Source organism: Microtus pennsylvanicus, chromosome 18 (assembly GCF_037038515.1).
Source record: "Microtus pennsylvanicus isolate mMicPen1 chromosome 18, mMicPen1.hap1, whole genome shotgun sequence".
In the NCBI taxonomy this organism is placed as follows: Eukaryota; Metazoa; Chordata; class Mammalia; order Rodentia; family Cricetidae; genus Microtus; species Microtus pennsylvanicus.
The window spans coordinates 2,360,000-2,382,500 of NC_134596.1; the positions used below are offsets into that span (position 1 = coordinate 2,360,000).

Below are 22,501 nucleotides of genomic sequence, written 5' to 3' on the forward strand. Positions count from 1 at the left end.
TCATATTACCCTCCAAACATTCTCCTACAGGAATTTTAATGCAGAGGGAAGATATTATCTTAGAATGGATCTTTTTAACACATGAAGAATTAACAACTGAAAACTTACTTGGAAAAAGTCTCCGAATTAATTCTAAAAGGTAAATTAGGACTTTGTCAATTAGCAGGAATAGACCCAGCAGAGATTATAGTATCTTTTAATAATGATGAAATTGACAAGTTATGGGAAGAAAGTAAACCCTAGCAGAGAGCTTGCAGTGATTTTTTTTGGGAGAGATTAAGAACAATGATCCCTAAAGCGAGAGAATTCAATTTATAAAGAGAACTAATTGGATCCGTCCTCACATTGTACAGGACACACCAATAACCCAAGCCCCTGCATTCCATACTGATACAAGTAAATCAGGAGAGGCAGGTTGCAAATCAGAAAATTTAAGTAAAGTTGAACAGGAAAAGAGAAACTGTGGATTTATTCTCAGTCAAGAAAAATGAGGTTTGATCAAGGAAGACCCCCTGAAAAATCTCCAATAGGAGTGGACGGCTCAGATGATCCAACGTTTTAGAACACCTCTGCTGCAGTTTTCTCTGAGTTCTACATCCAGACCAGTTTCAAGACTGCTGCTGAGATGTTCCAACCTCACAGAATACTCCAGTCAGGACTTAAGCATAATCCTAAATTTTCTTTGGGTCCCCATAAAATTACCAGCACCCACAATCAGCAGGATGAAGCTTAGAAAACTATGCCTGCATTCCCCAAAATAATGGATTATAGATGTTTGTCTTTGTTTAGTGTGTTGGTTACAAGTTGTTATGGATCATGGTAGGAAAAAAGCTAAACAAAGGAGATTAGATTCATAGGTTTTGCTTTGAAAAGAAAAAGAGGGGACATGCTGTGGGATAATGCTTTTATACACTGTAAAGATTTGTCATTTGGGGTTGGAGAGATGGCTTAGAGGTTAAGAGCATTGCCAGCTCTTCCAAAGGTCCTGAGTTCAATTCCCAGCAGCCACATGGTGGCTCACAGCCATCTGAAATGGGGTCTGGTGCCCTCTTCTGGCCTGCAGGCATGCACACAGACAGATTATTGTATACATACCAAATAAATAAATAAATATTTTTTAAAAAAAGATTTGTCATTTGTATTCATTTATTAAAATGCTGATTGGCCAGTAGCCAGGAAAAAAGTAGAGGTGGGGCAACCAGACTAGGAGAATTCTGGGAAGAGGAAATACAGAAAGTCATTTGCAACCCAGACACAGAGGAAGCAAGATAAGAGTGCCTCACTGAGAAAAGGTACCAAGCCACATGACTAAATATAGATAAGAATTATTGGTTAACTTAAATTATAAGTGCTAGTTAGTAATAAGCCTGTTTATCATTAATATAAGCCTCTGTGTGTTTATTTGGGACTGAATGGCTGTGGGACTGGGTGGGACAGAAACTTCCATCTTCAGTGTGGTAGTTGATTTTTGTTGTTCAATAGAATATGGATATTTGTCATTGTTTGAAGGGAATTGGTTACAAGTTGTTTTTGGTAATGGTCAGGAAAAAGCTAAACAAATGAAATTAGATTCAAGGTTCTTGTTTTGAAAAGAAAAAAGTGGAATATAGATATGATCGAATAAAAGGGTAGATTATTGAATCTACTCTGAAAAGAAAAAAGGAGGCTCTAGATATAAGATAAAAAGGTAGACTATTGAATCTACTTTTATAAAATGACTACTATTTTAAATGTTTTACATATGAGTGTATACAAATTCTATATATCAATACAAATTTGAGATTAATTTTGTTAGAACATGCTATACATACATTTCCACTCATTTAACAATGTAATTCAAATTTCTAGTTCTTGAAACTTATCATTACCAACTGTTTAGAATAGTAAGGAAATAAGTTAGTAATTAGTCACCTATTAAAACCAAACTTGTAGTCACATTATCTATGTTTTCAGTGTCAAACAAAGATATATTTTTAGATAGACAGGTCATCTTCAAACACTTCAGAGATCTACAGAATATGGCATTTAAGATGTTTTAATAACAGAGGCTCTTTTTATGACAACAAGGCATGTCTGCTCCTGGCAGCACCAATCTACCACAGAGAAAAATGAGTATCAAAGAAACTCCACATGGAGTTCACTTTCTTTGTGGCGAAAGTAAGTCATTGGGCAAGAAAATGCCCTTGCCTCAACTGCTGACAGTATTCTGTCCTAATTGGACAAGCAGGACACAAAGAGAGGAACTGCCAAACATTGTCAAGAAAAGGAGGGACAGTCCTTCCGAATATTCTGTCTCACAGAAAAGTGTGTCGGATATTCTAGGGCTGTAGGCTGAAGATGGATGCCCCAACATTACAGAGGAACTTTGGGCCACTGTCCAGGCAGCCAGCTGTTTCTGTCATTTCTCACATTTTTTGGAAGTAGCTTGCTCACACTCTCTGCTTACTCAGTTAATATTATTTCCTTCTTGGGTCTCTGAGGGAGTTGAAGACTAGATATAGTTTTCCATGTTTATCTGACACAAAAAGCAAGTTTTGATGAATAGTAAATTAGGTACAAGACTTTGGATTCACCAAGATAGGATAGATATGGAGTATTTTCTCTGAATGCAAATGGACTGGACATTGCTGATGTATTTATTTTCTATATAGAATGTATAAAGTCATTGTATTTATTGCATATAGTGTTTCTTATATTAGCTATAGCCTTTTTAATTTTATTCAAAGGGGAAATATAGTGATGTTTCTTTTGTATTTTAATAAATAAAGATTGCTTGAAGATCAGAGAGTAAAACAGCCGCCTTGATCAGCCTTAGACCAGGCAGTGGTAACCCACACCTTTAATCCCAGCGTTAGAGAGGAATATAAGATGAGAGGGGCAGCTCTCAGTCAGTCTCATTCTGAGGATTCCTGAAGGCTGGATCACCAATTTGGACTGAGGTAGAGGTAAGAGTCAGTGACTGGCTGTGTTGGTTTTCTGACCTTCAGGTTGAACCCCCAAAGATTCTTGGTAATTGTGCTACAATTGTCCTTTCTGGCTTCCATTCACCTCTCTTATTTCCCGCCCAATCCTTCTGGAAGTCTTCTTCCAAATACCTCCCCCTCCCTCTTTCCTGTCTTTTTTTTTATTAACCCTGCTGTGGGACAATGATCTTGTATCCCGTAAAGATTTATCAGTTGTATTATTTTAATAAAACACTGATTGGCCAGTAGCCAGGCAGGACGTAGAGGTGGGGCGGCCAGAATAAGAGAATTCTGGGAAGAGGAAAGACTCAGTCTGCAGCAGTCATAACCCAGACACAGAGTCAGCAAGATGAGAATGCTTCACTGATAAAAGGGACCAAGCCACGTCGCTAACACAGACAAGAATTATGGGTTAATGTAAGATGTAAGAAAGTTAATAAGAAGCCTGAGCTACTAGGCCAACCAGTTTATAATTAATGTAGACCCTTGTGTGTTTCTTTGGGACTGAACAACTGCGGGACAGGGTGGGACAGAAACCGCTGGAAGCATAACCTATTGAGTTTAGTTAGAATTGCTTGTATGAGCATGGGTATAGTTACTTACTAGAGCACAATTTGCCAGTAGCTACACTACTGAAGAAAAATGGCTTCGCCTCAACCAATAACCATTGACCCAGAACCCGTCAGGGAAGGGAAGGGGTCCTATAAGCCTCTCCCACATCCATGCCTCCCACATTCAGCTCTTTCTGAATTTGAATCACCAAGCTTCACCCCAACTTTCTGCATCTTTGTCATTCTCTGCGTCCCTACCTCTTTCTGTGTGTCCTGTAATCTCTACCTAATGCATCTCTCCCTCTATCTTCTCCCCTCTCCTCTCTCTCTTCATCTCTATTGCTCTGTGTCTCTGTTCCCTAGCTGACCCCTCTGCCAAGCTGCCAGCCACTTCTCTCTGCCATTCTTGCCACCTCTGTCAGGCCATCAGCAGCCCTTGGCCACCAGCCCAGAGCCCACATTCCTGCATCAGCATTTTCTCCAGTTCCACAAATGATGTCAGTACTGCAGCAAGGCTGGCTGCAGCCCTGTTTGGAGGGTTTCCTTTCTCATGGCCGCACTGGCTGCAGCCCTGTCTGGAGGGTTTCCTTTCTCATGGCTGCACTGGCTGCAGCCCTGTTTGGAGGGTTTCCTTTCCCATGGCTGCACTGACTGCAGCCCTATTTGGAGGGTTTCCTTTCCCACTTGCTTCTGCACAAACCCTGGCAACTAGGCTGACCTCTTTCTGGGGTCAACTCTTGCTACTGAGCACTGGGAGAGAACATGGGCATCTATCTGCAGACAGGGCTGTGTGTGGATCTCTATGACGTCTCTCTGAACCCCAGGGCCTATCCTGGTCCACCGCAAGTACTGGTTTTTCAGGTGGTGTTGGGTGGCGCCACAAGGGGTTCCCAGCAGGTAGGCAGAAATGGGTGGGTGAAGGGAATACCTCAAGAGATTGTGGGAAGGAAAACAAAGGGGTTTGTGCAAACTTGTTCACTTGTTCACCCACTACCCCATCATTTACTCTTCCCATCTCCTCCATAAACACCATCATCCACCCATCATTCCTCTCTCCAGGCTTTCAATCATCCATCAGTCCTTCCCTCCACTGTCCTTCAGCCAGACACCCAAGTCCCATCCGTCTCTCCATTCCTCCATCTGTGTTAGCTACTTTTCTATTGCTGGGATAAAACACCATGGATAAAAGCAACTTACAGAAAAGTTTATTTGCGCTTCTGATTCTGGAGGGGAAGTGCACAATGGCTGAGGGGACAGGACAGAAGGCAGTCAGAGCAGGAAGCTGAGAGGTCTCGTCTTCAGCTACAAAGAGGAAGCAGCAAGAGGGAACTGGAAAGCCCACCTTCCTACAGCAAGACTCTATCTCCAAAAGATTCTGCAACACTACCAACCAGGACAAGGAGTTCAAACACGTGACATGATGGGGGAGAATTCTCAGGACCAGGAGTTCAAACACATGACATTGTGGGGGACAGTTCTCATCCATTCAAACCATCACACCATTCACCCACCCATTTCTTCTTTATTCACCTTCCCGGCAGCTTGTTCATCCATTTGTTCAGTTTGGTGAGTGTCTGTGATGTGCCGGGCACCGACCCAGGCAGTGTGGACATCAGAGAATGAAAGAGCAACGTGATGCCATCTTCACTGACTGGCCCGGCCCCTCTCCTCCGTCAAGTATTATTGTTCAAGCGCTGTGACCAGGCAGCACTTACTTGGGGTCTTACTTTCGCTTCCATCATGGCGAGAGCATGGCAGCAGGCAGGTGGGCACGGCTCTGGAGGAGAGGCCGGGAACTCACATCTTATCCACAAGCTGTAGGCGGAGAGGGGAGGACTGAGTCTGATGTGGACCTTTGAAAGCTTAAATCCCACCCTCAGTGACTTTCCTCATCCAACAAGGCAACAGCTACTCCAATGTGGCCACTTCCTAATCCTTTTCAAACAGTTTCACTATCTGGGGACCAAGAACGCAAACATATGAGCCCAGGGATTATTCTCATTCAAACCGCCGCAGCCTCCTCCCTCCATCTTTTCCTACCCTAAGCCCCACTGTTCCCTGAGATCAGCTCGTGCATCCAGAAGCCTCCCTTGACATCCTTCTCAGCACTGGGTGCCATGGACTTTCCTGCGCAGCCCCAAGGTGGTCCTCACCTGTGTCCTTAGTCAGTACTCTCAATGTCAGCTTTTCTTAATTAAAAAAAATATTTTCCTCATTGTATCTTCTCTGTGTGTTTACACACCCATGCCACGGCACACATGTGTAGATCAGAGGATAACTTGGGGATGGAAGCATGATTTATAAAAACTCTGAGAGAGAAATTGGGGTTCAACCTGAAGATTCAAAAAGCAAAACAGCCAGCTACTGGCTCTTGCCTTGACCTCAGACTGAAATGGCGATCCTGCCTCCCAGAATCTCAGAAGGAGACTGTCTGAGAGCTGTCTCGCCCCGTTTTGTAATCCTCTCTGGGGCTGGGATTAAAGGTGTGTACCACTGGGATTAAAGCATGCAGCACCTGATTTCTATGGCAACTTGTGTGGCTACTGGGATTAAAGGTGTGTGTCACCATGATCTGGTCTGTGAGAGTGACCAGTGGGGCTGTTTTTCCCTCAGATCTTTGGGCAGTCTATGTTTATTAAAATACAATTGAAATGCCTCTCCAGGGGATGTCGGTTCTCTCCTTCCACCGCGTGAGCCCTGGGGATCAGACTCAGATCATCAGGCTTGGTGGCAAACTCCTTCACCCACTAAGCCACCTTGTCTCCCTGGAAAGAACCGCTGGACTGTATTACTTCCTCTTCTGTGAATCAAGTAGGATGAAGACAGCCAGCTCACTCTGTTTCCTGGTTCCCGTGCTTCACACCCAAGGTCCTCTAACATCCTAGATGCAAATCAGGGTTCCAGATGCATGTCAAATCAAGGTTCCGGATGCAGGCCTAAAGTGACTTTCACATTAACTCGGCCACTTGCCGTCTGTGTGAGGTGAGTACTTGCCCTCTAGGGCCTCCATTTTCTCACCTGCCAGTGCCGCTAAGGAATAAATGCACAAGTATAACCTCTTGTTCTGACAGCACTAACCGCCAACCGTGAAAGCATACCTCGGGCCCTCCCCTGAGAGTCACTAGACAGCCACTCTAGTACTGAGCTACACTTTCTGTCCTCACTGGGCAGGCAGGACTCGAGATACTTTAGTCTTCAAAATAATGTTGTATTATCCGATTATTTAAATTATGATTATCAGGCTGGACTGAAACCCCATTAGTAAAGTGCTTAATGTGTTTCAAAATGAGTTTGAAGCCCAGCCCCTCACGTGAAAAGTCAGGGGTGGTGGCACCCTCCTTTAATCTCAGCTCTGGGTGCCAGAAACACATGGATCTGTGGGACTCACAGGCCGGCCGGCCGGTCTAGCCTACTTGGTGAGTCCCTGTCTCCCCCCAAAAACAAGATAGATAGCACCCTGAAACATGCACATGCATGTGCATGCATTCACACACGCACACACGCATGCACATAGGCAAACATGTGAACCAATTATCATCATCTTGGGGGAAGGTTAGTGGCCCAGGCCAGTATTTCTAGCACTCAGGACGCTGGGGCAAGAGGATTGCTAGTTCCTATCTAGTCTGGGTTCTATGGTAAATCTTGTGTCTAAAAAATAGTTTTAATTAAAGAAATCCTCATCATTTACAAAGAGGGAAACTAAGGCAGTTAGAAATAAAGCCACCCCAGGTTGCGTCGTGTGCTGAACTTGCGTTTGAACAAGTGCATTTTCCTGAGTCGCACAGACGGCTAGTTCTTTCTGCAGCTGACGCGGCATGCTGGAGCCGCCTCAGATTCACAGTGTTTCTCTGGAAACGTGTCATGCGAAGCTGGCAAGCCCATCTGTGAGCACATTTCTGAGTGTGTATGTCACTGTCTGTGTCTCCCCACACAGGCATTTCTCATGAACCCTGGTCAGGCTGAGCTGCATGGCTGGGACTAACCGCTAAGGCCAGTCACACCTTTGATGGGCAGACGTCCCTGCAAGCTTCCTCGGACTGAGGGGAAGCTAGAAGCATAAGCCTGGGGCCCTGGATGGAGCCAGGAATCTTTCTGGAGGCTTCTGATGACTGCAAAATGCGTGCATAGGTTACAGTGGGGGAGGGCAATCTAGTTAAAAGGGTCGCATTGAGCCCAAGGTTTCAGACATGCTAAGCAAACATTTTCCCACCAGGCGATAGTTCAAGCTCCTCACGGGGAGATTCTACTAAACAAGGGTTCTACTGTTGAGCGGTGCCCCCAGTCCCTCACAGGACAGGATTCTAGGCAGATGCTCTAGCACTGAGCAATGCCCCAGTTCCTCTCTGGGGGATTCTAGGCAGGGGTTCTACTGCTGAGCTACACCCCCAGCCCTCTTTTCATTTTGACACAGGGTCTCACTAATCTACAGAGGCTGGCCTTGAACTGGCCTGAAACTTGCTATTTTCCCTCACCATCCAGAGTGACTGGGATGAGAGACCTCTGCCACCAGGCCTGGCAGCCATCAGTCTTGCCCTTGGAGGTTGTGTTTATTTTGTGTAACTGGTTGGAAGAAAAGGGAGGACAATAGCAATGGGTGAGACAGGGACCTCCAAGGCAACTTTCAGATGAGGACCCCGTCGGAGGGACTGGATCGCTATGGGCCTCAGTTGGTCTGTGAAACGGGAATAACACGACTGCACTCCTCCGTCTGCCAAAGTGAAGATGCCGCGAGCAGACGTCTTCAAAGCTCTGAACTGATTACCTCGGCGAGTGGCAAATTATCATTAGCTGGTATTCATATGGCAAAACCCAATGCTTTCTGCCCGTAAGTAGTTGTTAGCACCTGCTTGGTGCCAGCGCTTGATGTACATGGGCTGGCTTCTGAAACTACGTCCCTAAGGAGTAATTTCATTGTATTTTGCTGGACATCAGGATTTGGGATGCTTCGAGTCTCAAGGGGTCCATGGCAGGATTCAAATCTAGTGCCTGTGGTTCTACCTCAAACCTGAGACCTCCTGTGGCCAGCTTTGAATTCCTTCCTGCTCAACTGCAAACCCTGAGGTCCGGCTCTCTGGAGGACAGAGTATTTGTGGCCTGGGACTTTCTGAGTCCTAGCCTTCTAGGTCCCTCAGGTGGCCTCGCACTGGGTGGAACTGTGCTGCCATTGTCCAGGGAGATGCACACTGTGGATACAGCAATTTTGACTTTTGGGTTGCTTGGGTTGAAGCAGGGGGAGACCTGAGGGAGGAGCCGAGGAGCTGCGACCGGTGTGGGGAGGAGCCAGGCTGGCACCGCGGCGGGCGGGCGGGTGCACGCGCTGGGCTGCAGCATCCGCGGCTCCGGTGAGTCCGCCCCTCCCCCCCTCCCCCGCCCTAGCCTCATCCCAAGGGGGCGGCCCCGAAGAGGTCGGTGCGTAGAGGGGCGCATCTGAAGCTGGGGAGCTGGAGTCTGTAGTGACAACTCGAGGGAGGGGCACGTGGCCCTGGAAAAAGGGGGATCCTGATTCCAAACACCTGGGTGCACTCCACCCCTCGCCCACCCATCCCCAGGGCATGGGGATCAGTGACCTATTCCATGGCCCCCTGAGGATTAGAGCCATGTGACCTTTCAAGGTCCTGGACACCGTTCACCTCTCCTGCAGCGTCTTGGGACCCTGACATTTTAACCCTTCCAACACCCCCCTCAAAAAAAAAAAAAAATCTCATCTTCTGCAGCCCAGAGATGCATTGAGGACTTCAACTCCCAGAAGCCCTTGCAGCTCCGGTGCGATGAAACCGCAGTAGCACTAGCAGCAAGACCTGCTGGGAGTTGTAGTCCCGAAGCGTTTAACTGGCTGCTGGGGGCCAGGAGGTGGAAGGGGGCGGCTGGACCTCTCTGGGGTCACCTGGGGTCGCCCAGCTACTTCGAGTAGGGCAAGACGCAAAACTTGAGCTGATTTTTTCCCTCCCGGTTTGGGTCCACAGATCAGACACCAGCCCCCCTTCTTTGCACCTGGCAAGCGTGGAGACCGGTCCGCAGCGGCTAGGCTCGTCCATCCTGCAACCCCCATGGGCTACCGCCCTCCGCCACCTCGGCTGCCACCCAGGACAAGGCAGGGGTAAGCACAGGTGAGTCTGACCCTGGCCGAGTCGGAGTCTTCCTCAGCAGTCCCTTCACCTGACTCTGGCTGGCTCTTGTTCTTTCCTTCCAGGCCCCCTTTCCCACCCATGTCTGATGTCTAGCCCCAAACCTTGTGTCACTCTCTCCTCTCCCACCTCCACCTCTTGCTCCTGTTCTCTTTTTTTCTGACCATGCGTTTGTCTATCTGTGTGCCCAACTCTCTTCTCTTGCCTTGTGTCTGAGGTCTCCAGCCATTGTCTGACTATTGGACTAGGAATTCAGCATCTCCTCTCCCTTCTGATCTACCTGTCTCTTTGGAAGGTATTTCTGCCACACTCCTGCCCTTCTTCACCTCCTCTCCCCCCCCCCCCCCCCCGTCTCTCTCTCTCTCTCTCTCTCTCTCTCTCTCTCTCTCTCTCTCTTTCTCTCCCTCCCTCTCTCTCCACCATGCCTTGGTTATAATGAAGTACACGCCGCTCCCAGCCTCTCCATCCTGAATCCCTTTGCTACACGTTCTGTGTCCATCATTTTCTGACTTCGCTCTCACCTCTCTCTCTCATCTCTGTCTCTCCTCTTAGCTCCCCTTCCCTCAACTTGGGGTTTCTGTCCCCCGTGTAACTCTTCCTTCCTCCAACCCCCCAGCAGCTTCCCACCCTGAGCTTTTCACCAAAGCTCTTCCACCTGCCCCCAAATGCTTTCCTGCCACGGCAGGCTGCCCACTACAGATGCCTGACTCCACCTTCCACTCTGGTTCACAGAGTGCCTGCCCTGACTTCCCTGTGCTCCCCTGGGGGCATGCTCTTGTAGTCTGAGAGTGCCCTACCTTTTGCTGTGGCTCCATTGATCTGTTTGCTTCTTGATGCCTCTCACTGGATGGTGATCCCAAGAGATGTCCTTAACACCTGTCTGTTAATTCCATCTCCGGGTCCCTGAGCCGCTGCCCTCTGACCTCTGCCCCTTTACAAGTCCCTCTTCTCCCTGCAACTCTCCCTGCTCCATCTGCTTCTCTCCCAACCCACTCTTAAGTGTAGGACCACGTGGCCGCTATGTCTGGGGACTACGAAGATGACCTCTGTCGGCGGGCCCTCATCCTGGTCTCAGACCTCTGTGCCCGGGTCCGAGATGCTGATACGAATGATAGGTGCCAAGAGTTCAACGAACTGCGAATCAGAGGCTATCCCCGGGGTCCGGATGCAGGTCAGAACCCCAGTGGTCCCAACTGGCCACTGCCTTCTATGCACCTCCACAGCAGCAACGACTCTGGGAAGGTCAGAGCAGGCTGCTCAGTGTTCTGCCCCCTTATGAATCTTGCCTGCTGCTGCTCTGTCCCCAAACCTTTGAAATGGGAGAAATAGTTGTGTGTTTGGTCCATCTAACCCCTGACCTTGGAGTCGTTGGCCTCCTCCTCCCTAATTATAACCACCAAATATCCCCTTCAGGAATCAGGAATCCGATTATTTCCCTCTTTTTTTTTTTTTTAAGGTGAGGGAGGGTTGAAGACCAGATAGGGCCTTATGGAGCCCAAGTTGGTCTTAAACTTGAATCCTCCCGCCTCAGTCTCCCAGGTGCTGGGATTACAGATGTGAACCATCGTACCTAGCTCTAGGACTAAACTAGCCAAAAGCAGGGGTGCTGGCGGAGGAGGATGCAGAGGACAGGAGACACCAGGATGACTGTCCAGCATGTCCTCTGTGAGGTCACAGGTCACCTTTAATTCTCCCACCGTTGGTATGTGACACATTGCCCACCGGAGAAGCTCCCTGAAACCTTAGTACTTAGGGTTTTTTGTTTGTTTGGTTTTTAAGTTTGGTCATGTGACGTATTCATTAACTTCTACGTTGCCATGACCAAATTCCTGGTGGAAACAAAGAAGGAAGATTCACATCATAGCAAAGGGCCGTGGGCACAGCAGCACAGACAGCTGACCAGGATGCGGAAGATCCTGGGGATGCTGGTGTTAGCTGCCTCTCTTCTTTCATTGCATTCCGGCCAGGGTGGGTCCTCCCTACTCCGTGAATCCTCGCAGGAAATGCCCTCACATACACAGAGGTGTGCCTCAGGCTCCTGGGATTTTGCTGCTGCTGGTGTGTATGCGTGAATGTGTGCGGGAGTGCGTATGTGTGCATGCGTGCATGTATGCACATGTGTGTGTGTGTGCATGTGAGTGCATGCATTTGAAAGTCAGAGCTCTTTAAGAGCCGTCCACTGTTCACATATTTTATTTGTCTATATATTTTACTTGCATGTATGTCTGTGCACCATGTACCTGCTGGTGCCCATAGAGGCCCAAAGAGGCTGTTCGATCCCCTGGAACTGGAGTTACAGGTGGTTGTGAGCCACCATGTGGGTGCTAGGAATTAAACCCAGTTCAAGAACAGCAAGTTTTCTTAACTGCTGGCACATACCTTTTAACTTTTTGAGACAGGCTCTCTTATTGGCCTTGAACCCACCAAGTGGGCCAGCCTGAGTAGGTTTGTGGGTGCTGAGATTACAAGCGTGCACCATTATGCCTGGCTATTTTTATACTGGTCTGGAGATTGAACTGGGGCTCCTCTGTGCTTGCAGTGCAAATGCTTCACTGACTGAGCCACCCCCAGCCCCTTGTTTTGTATTTTGGGTCTCACTCTGTAGCACAGACTGACCTGGAACTCCATATGTAACCCAGGCTGACCTTAAACTCACAGCAATCCTCCTATCTCAGCCCCCTAGGTACTGAAATGATAATGATGAACCACCTACACCTAGCTCCTAGGTGATTCTAAATTTAGTTGACTTGACAGTGAAGAGCAGCCATCACGGGTAGATGTGGTGGGCTGTCCACATGGCAGCCCTTAATCTTTCCAGAGCGTGAACTGATAGCCCATAGCTCCCAATGTAATTCTGCACTGCCGTCAGCTACCCAGTATGGCTCACGCTAGTTCTAGGCACACAGCTGCCTTGGCCTTGCACCCTCTGGGCTGTGAAGACAGGCAGGGAGCCAGAGAGACTTGAAGGATCTAGATAGAGTTCTCTGAATGGGGAATCCTATACTGGCAATGTTGGAAGTGTCTGGCCCATTTCCTCTATGACCCCCATTGTCCCGGTGCCTCCCATGCACAAGAGGCTGCTAAAATCCCGGACTCTGGTTTCCAGTAGCGTTTAGGGCTCTCAGTGGAGTGGGGTGGCCACTTAGACAGGAGCACTCTAAGGGAGGCGGAGGGATGAAGTTCAGACTTCCTGCACCAATGCCTGGCACATGTTCCTGAGACGCCCCTCTGTCCTACAGCATCAGTCTTAGGTGAGAGATAGGCTACATCACATGTAGGTTACAGAGTAGTGGAAGGATTGACGTTACAGCCTGCTCTTGCTTCACCAGGTGATCTAGAACTAGGAGGTATTTCCTTTTTCCTGAGTGTCCTTGAACACAGCAGGATGACCCAGGTGGCAGTGGCTGAGTTACCTGCTCCCACCCACCACGGTTCTCCATATAGGATAGAGCAAGGCCTCATCCTTATTCTACCTCCAACCCCAGGAGTCACCTTCACAGCCTGAAGAGTTACATCCATGAACCCCACTCCTGGTATCAATCACTAGAGGAGTCACAAAACCCCACCCCCAGTATTAATTTCTGAGAGAGACACAAAGCACTGGTCTTAAGAAATGGGCCATGCCGAGCATGCTGCTGGCCTGTGGAAGGCACCAGTTGGTGTGTGTATCGTGTGACAGCAGTCATGAGTCTGACCATTTGAATAAGGAAGTCTCTCTGAGGCCACTGCTCATCAAGCAGTACTGAGGTGTGACAGTAAGAGCATAGGTTTTAAAGTGTGGAGCCTGTGGGGTGTGTGTGTGTGTGCGCGCGCGCGCGCGTGTGCGTGCGTGTGGACGCGTGTGTGTGTGTGTGCACGCGCGTGTGCGTGCGTGTGTGCCTGCTTGTGCAGGAGGTCAACCACGGATATTATTTCTGAAGCACTGTCCACCTTGCTTTTTGAAACAGACTCACATTCACCAAGCACGCTGGGCTGACTGGCCAGCAAGCTCCTAAGGATCCCGGCTCTGCCAAACTCAGGTGTCACACTGGTGCGGCGAGCGCTTTCCTGACTGAGGTCTCTCCCCAATCCCCATCGCACCACGCCTTCTGACCTCCACTTCCTGTTGTCAACACTGGAATGATTGTGTGGTCGGTCTCACTGGGTGCTCTGGGGTGGCAGGTATATTGTCACATCTCGGCAAATATTTGTTATTGTACTCGGATGTCATTTGCCTTCATTACCTCAGCCGCCACAGAGAGCGGACTGTAAACCCCTCAGAGGCTGAGGCAGATTCCCCAGAACAGACAGCCAAGGTTTTCCTGGTTGTCGCGGAGCTTTTTGGGGTCTTGTCCTTCAGAAGTTGCCCTATGACGGAGACAGTCTTCAGGACTTCCTTCTCTAACCTGCCACCCGCTACCTGCAGAACGTGGTGTGAACCCCACTGCCTCGGTAAAGCAACCGTTATATAGCGGTATGACTACAGATGGGCACAGAGCTCCAAGTCAGTCGTCCTGGGAACCACACAGGACAGTAGATGCCAGACGTTCTTGGGAGAGCGCTGACCCCTCATGATCCCTGACCTCTCTCTTCACTCTTTCCAGACATTTCCGTGAGCCTGCTGTCGGTCATCGTGACGTTCTGTGGCATTGTCCTCCTGGGAGTCTCTCTCTTCGTGTCCTGGAAGTTGTGCTGGGTGCCCTGGAGGGACAAAGGAGGCTCGGCCGTGGGCGGCCCCCTGCGCAAAGATCTTGCCCCTGGGGTTGGGCTGGCAGGCCTGGTAGGAGGTGGTGGGCACCACCTGGGAGCCGGCCTTGGAGGCCACCCCCTGCTGGGTGGCCCACACCATCATGCACACACAGCCCACCATCCGCCCTTTGCCGAGCTGCTGGAACCGGGTGGCCTTGGGGGTGCTGAGCCTCCGGAACCTTCCTATCTGGACATGGACTCATATCCAGAGGCTGCTGTGGCCTCTGTGGTAGCCGCTGGGGTCAAACCAAGCCAGACATCCCCAGAGCTGCCTTCTGAGGGGGGGACAGGCTCTGGGCTGCTCCTGCTGCCTCCCAGTGGTGGGGGCTTGCCCAGTGCCCAGTCTCATCAGCAGGTCACAAGTCTAGCGCACACCACCAGGTGAGAGATGGTGTTGGGCTGGGGCCTTCACTGTGAGGCTTTGCTTCTCCTCTCTGTCTTCTTACCTTTGGCCCTTCTGACAGAAGGGTCAGAACAGGTAGTGGGAATCTGACCACTGGATCCAAAGGAGGATGAGCTGAGGCCTAGACTCCTGGACGTAAGAGGAAGGGAACAGGGCCTTGGGTTGATGGGTCCAGACACAGAAGCAAAGCCGACAAGAATCCAGGGTTAGACACTAGCATAGTAGTGTACAAATTATCCCGGCCATTTCACAGGCTGAGGAAGGAGGGGCTAAGGTTTTCGGATGGCCTGGGCACTTAGTGAAACCTGGTTTTAAAATGAAATAAGAAAAAAAAAGATAAAATAAAAAAAAAGAAAGAAGGCTAAGATGCATCTCAGTGGGAGAGCACCTGCCTAGAATTTCCCAGTGAGAGAGTGGGGGTGTGACTGAGAGGTCCCTTGTGAGGTGCCAGGGTGGGGTCCTGCACAGAGCTCTGGCCTAGCTTCCCGAAAGCCTTAGGTTCAGTCTCAGCACTGGGGGCAGGGGTGTGTGGTTTCTGAGGGGTAGGAAATTATTGATCCCATTCAGTGTGAGCTATGGTTAGTAGCCTGGGCCCAGTGTTCACCTGATCGTTCTGTCTTCCTCATTGTGTGCATGTAAGCTTAGGGTATGGTAGGAACTGGACCAGAGACGCATGCTGTGCCCCAGGCCTCCACTCTCGGGCTCTGACAGTCCAAGGGGTATGAGTTAGGAAGACAGGGAGGCAGCTCTGGGCACTGCCAGAGCCCCACAGAGATCCCAGCCCAGGCTTGGAGGAAGCTGAAAATTCCCTGGAGGTAGAGGTACCTGGACAGACGTGGTGGGGAAGCTAAGACAGATGTGCAGGTAGGAGCACGTGTCCTCACTTTCAGGCCAGAGAAAGTGAGGACAAAAGAGGGCAAGTTCTTGATGGGGGAAGCTGGGAGGCGGCAGGAGGCAGATCTGGACCAAGCCTGGGATGTGAAGCTGCAGACACCAGACCAGCCAAGGCTAGAAGTGGCAGGGGTAAAGGCTGTGTCCTGAGGGCACTGGAGAGCCACAGCAGGGTGTGAACCAAGGAGGAAAGGTGCCAACTCTTGAGCCATCTAGGGAGGGAGAAATGAAGACCAGCAGCCCGAGCGGGCAGAGAACAGGCTCAGCCAAGAACAAGCCACAGAGACAGCAGTGACAGACTTGGGAGGTGGGAGGTCAGCTGAAGATGACTTGGAGGATCTGGTAGGGTATCAGAATGAAGAAGTCCAGATGACCTCTGGAGTTAGACTAGAAATGTGATAACATCCCTGCTGTAGATGGGGAAACTGAGGCTCAGTAAGCACAGGTGTCTTAGCCAGTCAAGGACAGGTCTGCATCTCACCTTGATCTCCCCTTGACACACAGGTACCCAGCCCTGCCCCGGCCCCTCACCCAGCAGACCCTGACCACCCAAGCAGACCCAAGCAGCGAGGAACGGCCACCTGCACTGCCCTTACCCCTGCCAGGCGGTGAAGAAAAAGCCAAGCTCATCGGTCAGATCAAGCCAGAGCTGTACCAGGGCACTGGACCTGGTGGCCGGCGAGGCGGCGGGGGCTCTGGGGAGGCAGGGGCACCCTGTGGCCGCATCAGTTTTGCCCTGCGGTATCTCTATGGTTCTGACCAGCTCGTGGTGCGGATCCTGCAGGCCCTGGACCTCCCAGCAAAGGACTCCAATGGGTTCTCAGACCCCTATGTCAAGATCTACCTGCTGCCTGATCGCAAAAAGAAGTTTCAGACCAAGGTCAGGGCAAGGAGGAAGGATTCACAGTGTGTGTGGGATCCACCAGGTTTGAGGGAGGGAGCTAAGGAGGACTCCTGGGTCTGAGGGAGGAGAGCTGAGGTCAGGATCCCTGGGTCTGTGGGAGGAGAGCAAGGGCCTGGAGCCCTGGATCTGAGGAAACATGGCTGAGGTCTGTACCATGAGTCTGAGGGAGGAGTCTGGGGAAGTCACCTGGGTCAGAAGAAGGGAGGTGAGGACTGGACTCCTGGTATCGGGGGAAGAGTTCTGGGTCTGACGGGGGACGAGAGGGGCCTGGACCTGGATCTGAGGAAGAAGGCTTTGGAGGAATCTTAGGTCTTATGGAGGAGGCCTGGGATATGGATCTCTGGGCTTGAAAGAGAAGGGCTGGGGAGGACGCCCATATCTGCAGGAGGAGGGATGGGGAGGACGCCCATATCTGCAGAAGGAGGACAGGGGAGAACCCCTACACCTGCAGGAGGAGGGCTGGGGAGGACCCCCACACCTGCAGGAGGAGGGCTGGGGAGGACCCCCACACCTGCAGGAGGAGGGCTGGGGAGGACCCCCACACCTGCAGGAGGAGGGCTGGGGAGGACCCCCACACCTGCAGGAGGAGGGCTGGGGAGGACCCCCATGACTGAAGGAGGAGGACTGGGCCTGGCTCTGTGGCTCTCAGGGAAGAGGGCTGAAGTCTGTGTCCTGTGTCTTAAAGAGGAGGCCCGGGAGATCTCCTGGGTCTGAGGGAGGAGGCTGGGACAAAGCACATGGGGTAGACATGGAGCACATGGCCTACTGATTCTGGAAACAACACCAGTGGACATTCTGTCTGTCTCTGCTTCCACCCCCAGGTGCACAGGAAGACACTGAACCCTGTCTTCAACGAGACATTCCAGTTCTCGGTGCCTCTGGCCGAGCTGGCGCAGCGCAAGCTGCATTTCAGCGTCTACGACTTTGACCGTTTCTCGCGGCATGATCTCATTGGCCAGGTGGTTTTGGACAACCTTCTGGAGCTGGCTGAGCAGCCCCCTGACCGCCCACTCTGGAGGGACATCCTGGAAGGTGGCTCGGTCAGTGGCTCCACCCACATGGGCCCTCTGCATCTCATGCCCCCCCCTTCCCCCCCGCTGTCACTCTCCTCACCCTGGGTCTTACCACCTCTCCATTTCCCAACCCCGAGTGTTAGAAGCATCACTTCGCAGGGACTATGGCAGACATCGAAGCTAGGGTGGTAGAGGGACTCGGAGGGGGCTCCCTGCCCTTTCAACATTATAGAGCACTATTGTCAGGCCCTGGGCCTAGATTCCCACCCAGATATCTTCACACTGCATCCCTGGTCCAGATGTCACTGTGTAACGCATCCTCCCCTCCCCCACCATGTCTCCTCCTAACATCTCCTTGTTCGTCTCCAGACTCAGGTGCTCAGGCCATCTCTGAAGCTCTTTTCCCTTCAAACCCTTTCATAGTCTTTCCTTCTGCCTTTTTGGGGTTTCTTGGGAATCCTGACACCTGGATCTTCAGCTATCTGATGTACTGGGTTTCTTCTGCTTTCCCAGCATCAGTACAAAGAGCCCACACCCCTGACCCTGATTTTATGACTTCTGCCAGGGACCTCTCATCCTCTACGGCACCAGTGCCATGCCCAGGTCTGGCTGAGTGTCCCCAGTCCTTGAGTTCTCAGGCCGAGCACCCAACCCCAATTCCTGCCACTCTGGGGAAGCCAGGGACTGAGGAGTGAGACAAGAATAGCCTCATATCAGGAGAGGGCAGGTCTGAGCCCCAGGGTCCTCAGCTGTCAGGGTGATGGTTGAAGCAGGTGCCTGCAGCTTCGTTAGGAGCTCTCCATGGTCGGCTTGCTTGTCTTTAGGAACTCACATCCACCCTGCTGTCACCTGAGGCATGTCACCCATGCCTCCTCCGTGTCTCCTGCCCAAGCCTCCTGTTCCTTAGCTAAGGTCTTTTCTCCTCCACTCATCCACCCACGCCCCCCCAGAGTGGGGAAGCCCTGAGAAAAGGTAGGAGAGACAGAGAGACCTAGAGAAGCAATTGCCAAGGATGACCGACCAGACACTCAGAGGGGACAGGGTTGGTAGCTGGAGGCCACAAAGAGAAGAGACAGACGTAGCCCAGCAGAGAGCCTCCTTTCTGTATGGCTTAAGGGTGTGAAGATTCCCTCAGAGCACAGGAGACACACAAGAGCAGAACGGCACTTCCAGGAGGCCGGTCGCTCCTTTCTTCACAGTGATGCAGTGGCCGGAGCCCCGGGACCCATCCCCTAGGGCCGCCAGCCTCTGACCTACACTGACTCAGACCCTGCTCAGACTGCTTGCCATTGTCCAGGCTTTCCCCAGGCTGTTCTGTTAGTGAAACCCTTCCCTCCTCACCTGGTTTCATCCCCGGCCCTTTAGCTTCGGCATCGTGTCTCACCAGCTCCCGTGTCCCCTACCACCGAATCCTGGTGTCATGGTGTCTCACCAGCTCCCGTGTCCCCTACCACCGAATCCTGGTGTCATGGTGTCTCACCAGCTCCTGTGTCCCCTAACACTGCACCCTAATATCCTGATGACTTACACCTGCCATGATTGCTCCCCTTTCTCTCTAGGTCTCTGAGTCTCAACTGCTTCTCTCTTTTGGTCTTTGCCCCCCACCCAGGTCAATCTTCTGTCTCTCTCCAATCTCTACCCACTTCTCTTTCTCTCTGCCTGTCTACCTTCTCTCAGCTCTGTCTCTCTCCAATCTCTACCCACTTCTCTTTCTCTCTCGTTTCTCCTTTCCCTGGTCCCTGTGGCCCACTCACTCTCTCCTTTACAGAACAAAAACAGGCTTTGATGGTGGTGATCAGCTGTGGCAGGGCAGCTGTGGGGCCTTGGCCGAGAGTCAGACTGTTCCGTGCATAGGAACCTAGCAGTAGTGCAGAGAGAGGCGGGATGGAGAGAGAGTCACACGCTGCCCCTTGTCTCCACTGCAGGAAAAGGCAGATCTTGGGGAGCTCAACTTCTCTCTCTGCTACCTCCCCACGGCTGGGCGCCTCACCGTGACCATCATTAAAGCCTCTAACCTCAAAGCAATGGACCTCACTGGTTTCTCAGGTGTGTGCGGGTTGAGGCCTGAGGAAGAAGGTTGGGTTGCCAGACAGGAGGGCTAAGGCCCTGTCCCCTGGGCCTGAGGCCTCGGCTCAGTCCTACGGCTTCTCTGCGCAGACCCCTACGTGAAAGCCTCTCTGATCAGTGAGGGGCGACGTCTGAAGAAACGGAAGACCTCCATCAAGAAGAACACGCTGAACCCTACATACAATGAGGCCCTGGTGTTCGACGTGGCCCCCGAGAGTGTGGAGAATGTGGGACTCAGCATCGCAGTGGTGGACTATGATTGGTGAGAGGCGCCGACAAGGCGGGGGGCAAGGCATTGTGGGGGTGTGGCTGGCTACTTCCCTGACCCTCCCACTAATCACCTCCCCAATCCCCAGCATCGGCCACAACGAGGTGATCGGTGTGTGTCGGGTGGGTCCGGAGGCTGCAGACCCACACGGCAGAGAGCACTGGGCGGAGATGCTGGCGAACCCTCGCAAGCCCGTGGAGCACTGGCACCAGCTAGTGGAGGTAGGTGAGGCTGTCTCTGCCATGCATGGGCACTGGAGCCAGTGAGGACCCCATCTGCCCGTGCTGACCGCCTGGGGGCTAGGGGAAGTCACTCAGCCCCTCGGTCCTGTTTCCCTCACTTGGGGCTAACAGCTGTGGTGAGGGCCGCTGGGAGGATTCAGTTTGTCAAGTGCTCTGCAGTGGGCAGCTGCTATTCTTTCCCACATATGCTAAACACATAGGAAGGAACTCAGTGATAAAAACCTTTTTTTTTCTCTCCCTCAGAGCAAGGTGTGAATATTAGTAGATGGTGGTGTAGCGGGTGAGAACAATTTTTTAATGAATAAAATATCAGGCAGGAGCGCGTAGCTCAACAACAGAGCACTTGCTTGCCACGTGGTTTGGTCTCCAACACCACAAACCACACTTGCAACAACAACAATAAATCCAAAACACAGCACAAAAAAATGTCACGGGGTAGCGTCTATTGTAAAGACTGCTGTGTGTGTGTTTGTTTCGTGCCTAGGGGCTGTAGTCTGAGTCTTCTGAGGTAGAAGGCCTTCCACACAGGCCCTGGGAGGACTTTGTAGAAGAGAGGGCATTGGGGAGGGTCTTAGGAGGAGGTGCAGGCGGACAAGGTGGAAGGGGACACAGGCTGAGGAGACTGGGCAGCTTTTTTTAAAACTGTATTTTATGTGCAGGTGTCTTGCCCGCTTGCATGTCTGCACACCATGTTTGTACAGTGCCCGCAGAAGCCAAAAGAGGGCATGGACGCCCTGGAGTCAGGCTTATGGACAGTTGGTAGCTACCCTGTGCACGCTGGGAACAGAACCCAGGTCCTCTGGAAGAGCAACCAGGGCTCTTAGCCATTTCGCCACCTCCCCAGTCCCCTTCTGTATTAGAAGCTGGGTCACCGCCTATCAGCCTAGCAGATGCTGTTTGTTCCCTTGGGGCTGGAAAGACACTTCTGTTTGTAAAGCGCTTCCGTGAAAGCACAAGGACTGTTTAAATCCCCAGAACGCAGGCAAAAGTCTGCCAGGAGTCACACCCTGAAACCCCATGGCAGGAGTCAAAGATGAGAGCTTGGGGCTCACTGTCCAGCACAGCCTGATTGAGGAGCCCAGGCCACAGGAGAAGACTTTGTCTCCAGCACAAAGTGGGGGTGGGGAAATGGCACAATGGGTACGAGCTTTGCCCTGCAAGCCTGAGGACCTGAGTCTGAGTACCCAGCACCCACGGCTGCCGTGGCTGCAACCACAGTGTTGGGGCAGAGGCAGCCAGGTCCCAGGGCTCACTTCCAGCCGCCTAGCTGAAGTGATAAGCTTCTGGCTCAGGGAGAGACCCTGTCTCAAGGACATAGGGAGAGAGCACCTCTAGAGGGCCTCTGTATGTGTGTTCGCAGACGTGTGCACCTGCACACACATGTACACTCACACAACACACACATGCACAGCACGCACACACAGCCATGCTCATCCAGGGGTCCGCTTGAGAAATATTGACAAATTTGTCTTCACTGAAGCCAAGAATGTAAAATTACTTGTAAGTTATGTTTAGTTTGTTTCGGGTTCTTTGTTTCTTAGTAGTTTTCCATCACTTTGGTATGCTGAGGAAAACTCTGCCCTGAAACTGTGTCTAAACAGGGGTGTGCCGCGGGAGGACGAGACACAGAGTCTGTGTTGAGTTCCAGGCCAGCCTGGGCTACAGAGTCAGCTCCAGGTCTGATTGGGCTATGGAGTGAGTCTGAGTCAGAAGCTAGCCCTTCGTCCAAATCTGAGTCTGATTCTGAGGCTAACCTTAAACCTTGGTCTGGGTCTGAAGCTAAGCTTAACCATGGTCTGAGTTAGGCTAACCTTAACCCTGAGACTGAGGCTGAGGCTAACCCTCACCCTCTCCACTGTGAATCATCCCCCTCCACACACACACACACACACACACACACACACACACACACACACACACACACCCTTTCCAGCAGGTTGAACAGCCAAGGCCTGAGCTCAACCTGGACTGAGATCCTGAGAAAGAGACCCCACTGTGAGAACAGAGGCGGTGTCTCTGATCCAATGACCTCACTCACTCCACTTCTCTGGAAACTTCCAGGAAGCCACACTGCCAGCACTAGGAGGCGCTGCAGGGTGCCCTTTACAGGAAAGTGTGCGTAGCCCCTGAGTTTCAGCCCATGGTGCTGTGTGTGGCCACAGACAGAGCCTCCACCCAGACAGCCTCTGCCCGTAGCCTGCTTGTCACTTCTGTGCAGTTCCCCAGTACCCAGAAACTCAAACTTCTGAGTCCCAGACCCGCCTCAAGGCCCCTTTCCATAACCTTGTCTTTCTTGCATTCATAGGGATTTATCTTTTGTGGCTGAGTTCCCCCACTGGTAGAATG

At 51.4% G+C, this 22,501-nt stretch overlaps 1 protein-coding gene across 7 annotated transcripts in view; it reads left to right on the top strand.

The window, feature by feature from the left end:
• The first annotated feature begins 8,787 nt into the window (after positions 1-8,787).
• The window catches only part of Syt3 (synaptotagmin 3), a 14,610-nt gene continuing 896 nt past the window's right edge, over positions 8,788-22,501 (top strand). Inside the window, exons 1-9 of one of the 7 annotated variants that reach the window (XM_075953155.1) lie at positions 8,788-8,856; positions 9,478-9,621; positions 10,640-10,810; positions 14,223-14,748; positions 16,166-16,541; positions 17,387-17,605; positions 19,504-19,624; positions 19,736-19,907; positions 20,002-20,134. In XM_075953155.1, coding sequence (XP_075809270.1) covers positions 10,660-10,810; positions 14,223-14,748; positions 16,166-16,541; positions 17,387-17,605; positions 19,504-19,624; positions 19,736-19,907; positions 20,002-20,134 — 1,698 coding nt within the window. In that variant the 5' untranslated portion in view covers positions 8,788-8,856; positions 9,478-9,621; positions 10,640-10,659. Of the gene's footprint in view, positions 8,857-8,913; positions 9,127-9,320; positions 9,622-10,639; positions 10,811-13,978; positions 14,071-14,222; positions 14,749-16,165; positions 16,542-17,386; positions 17,606-19,503; positions 19,625-19,735; positions 19,908-20,001; positions 20,135-22,501 lie in introns of those variants that run through there. The other 6 variants (XM_075953152.1, XM_075953153.1, XM_075953156.1 and 3 more) reach the window with 6 other exon arrangements.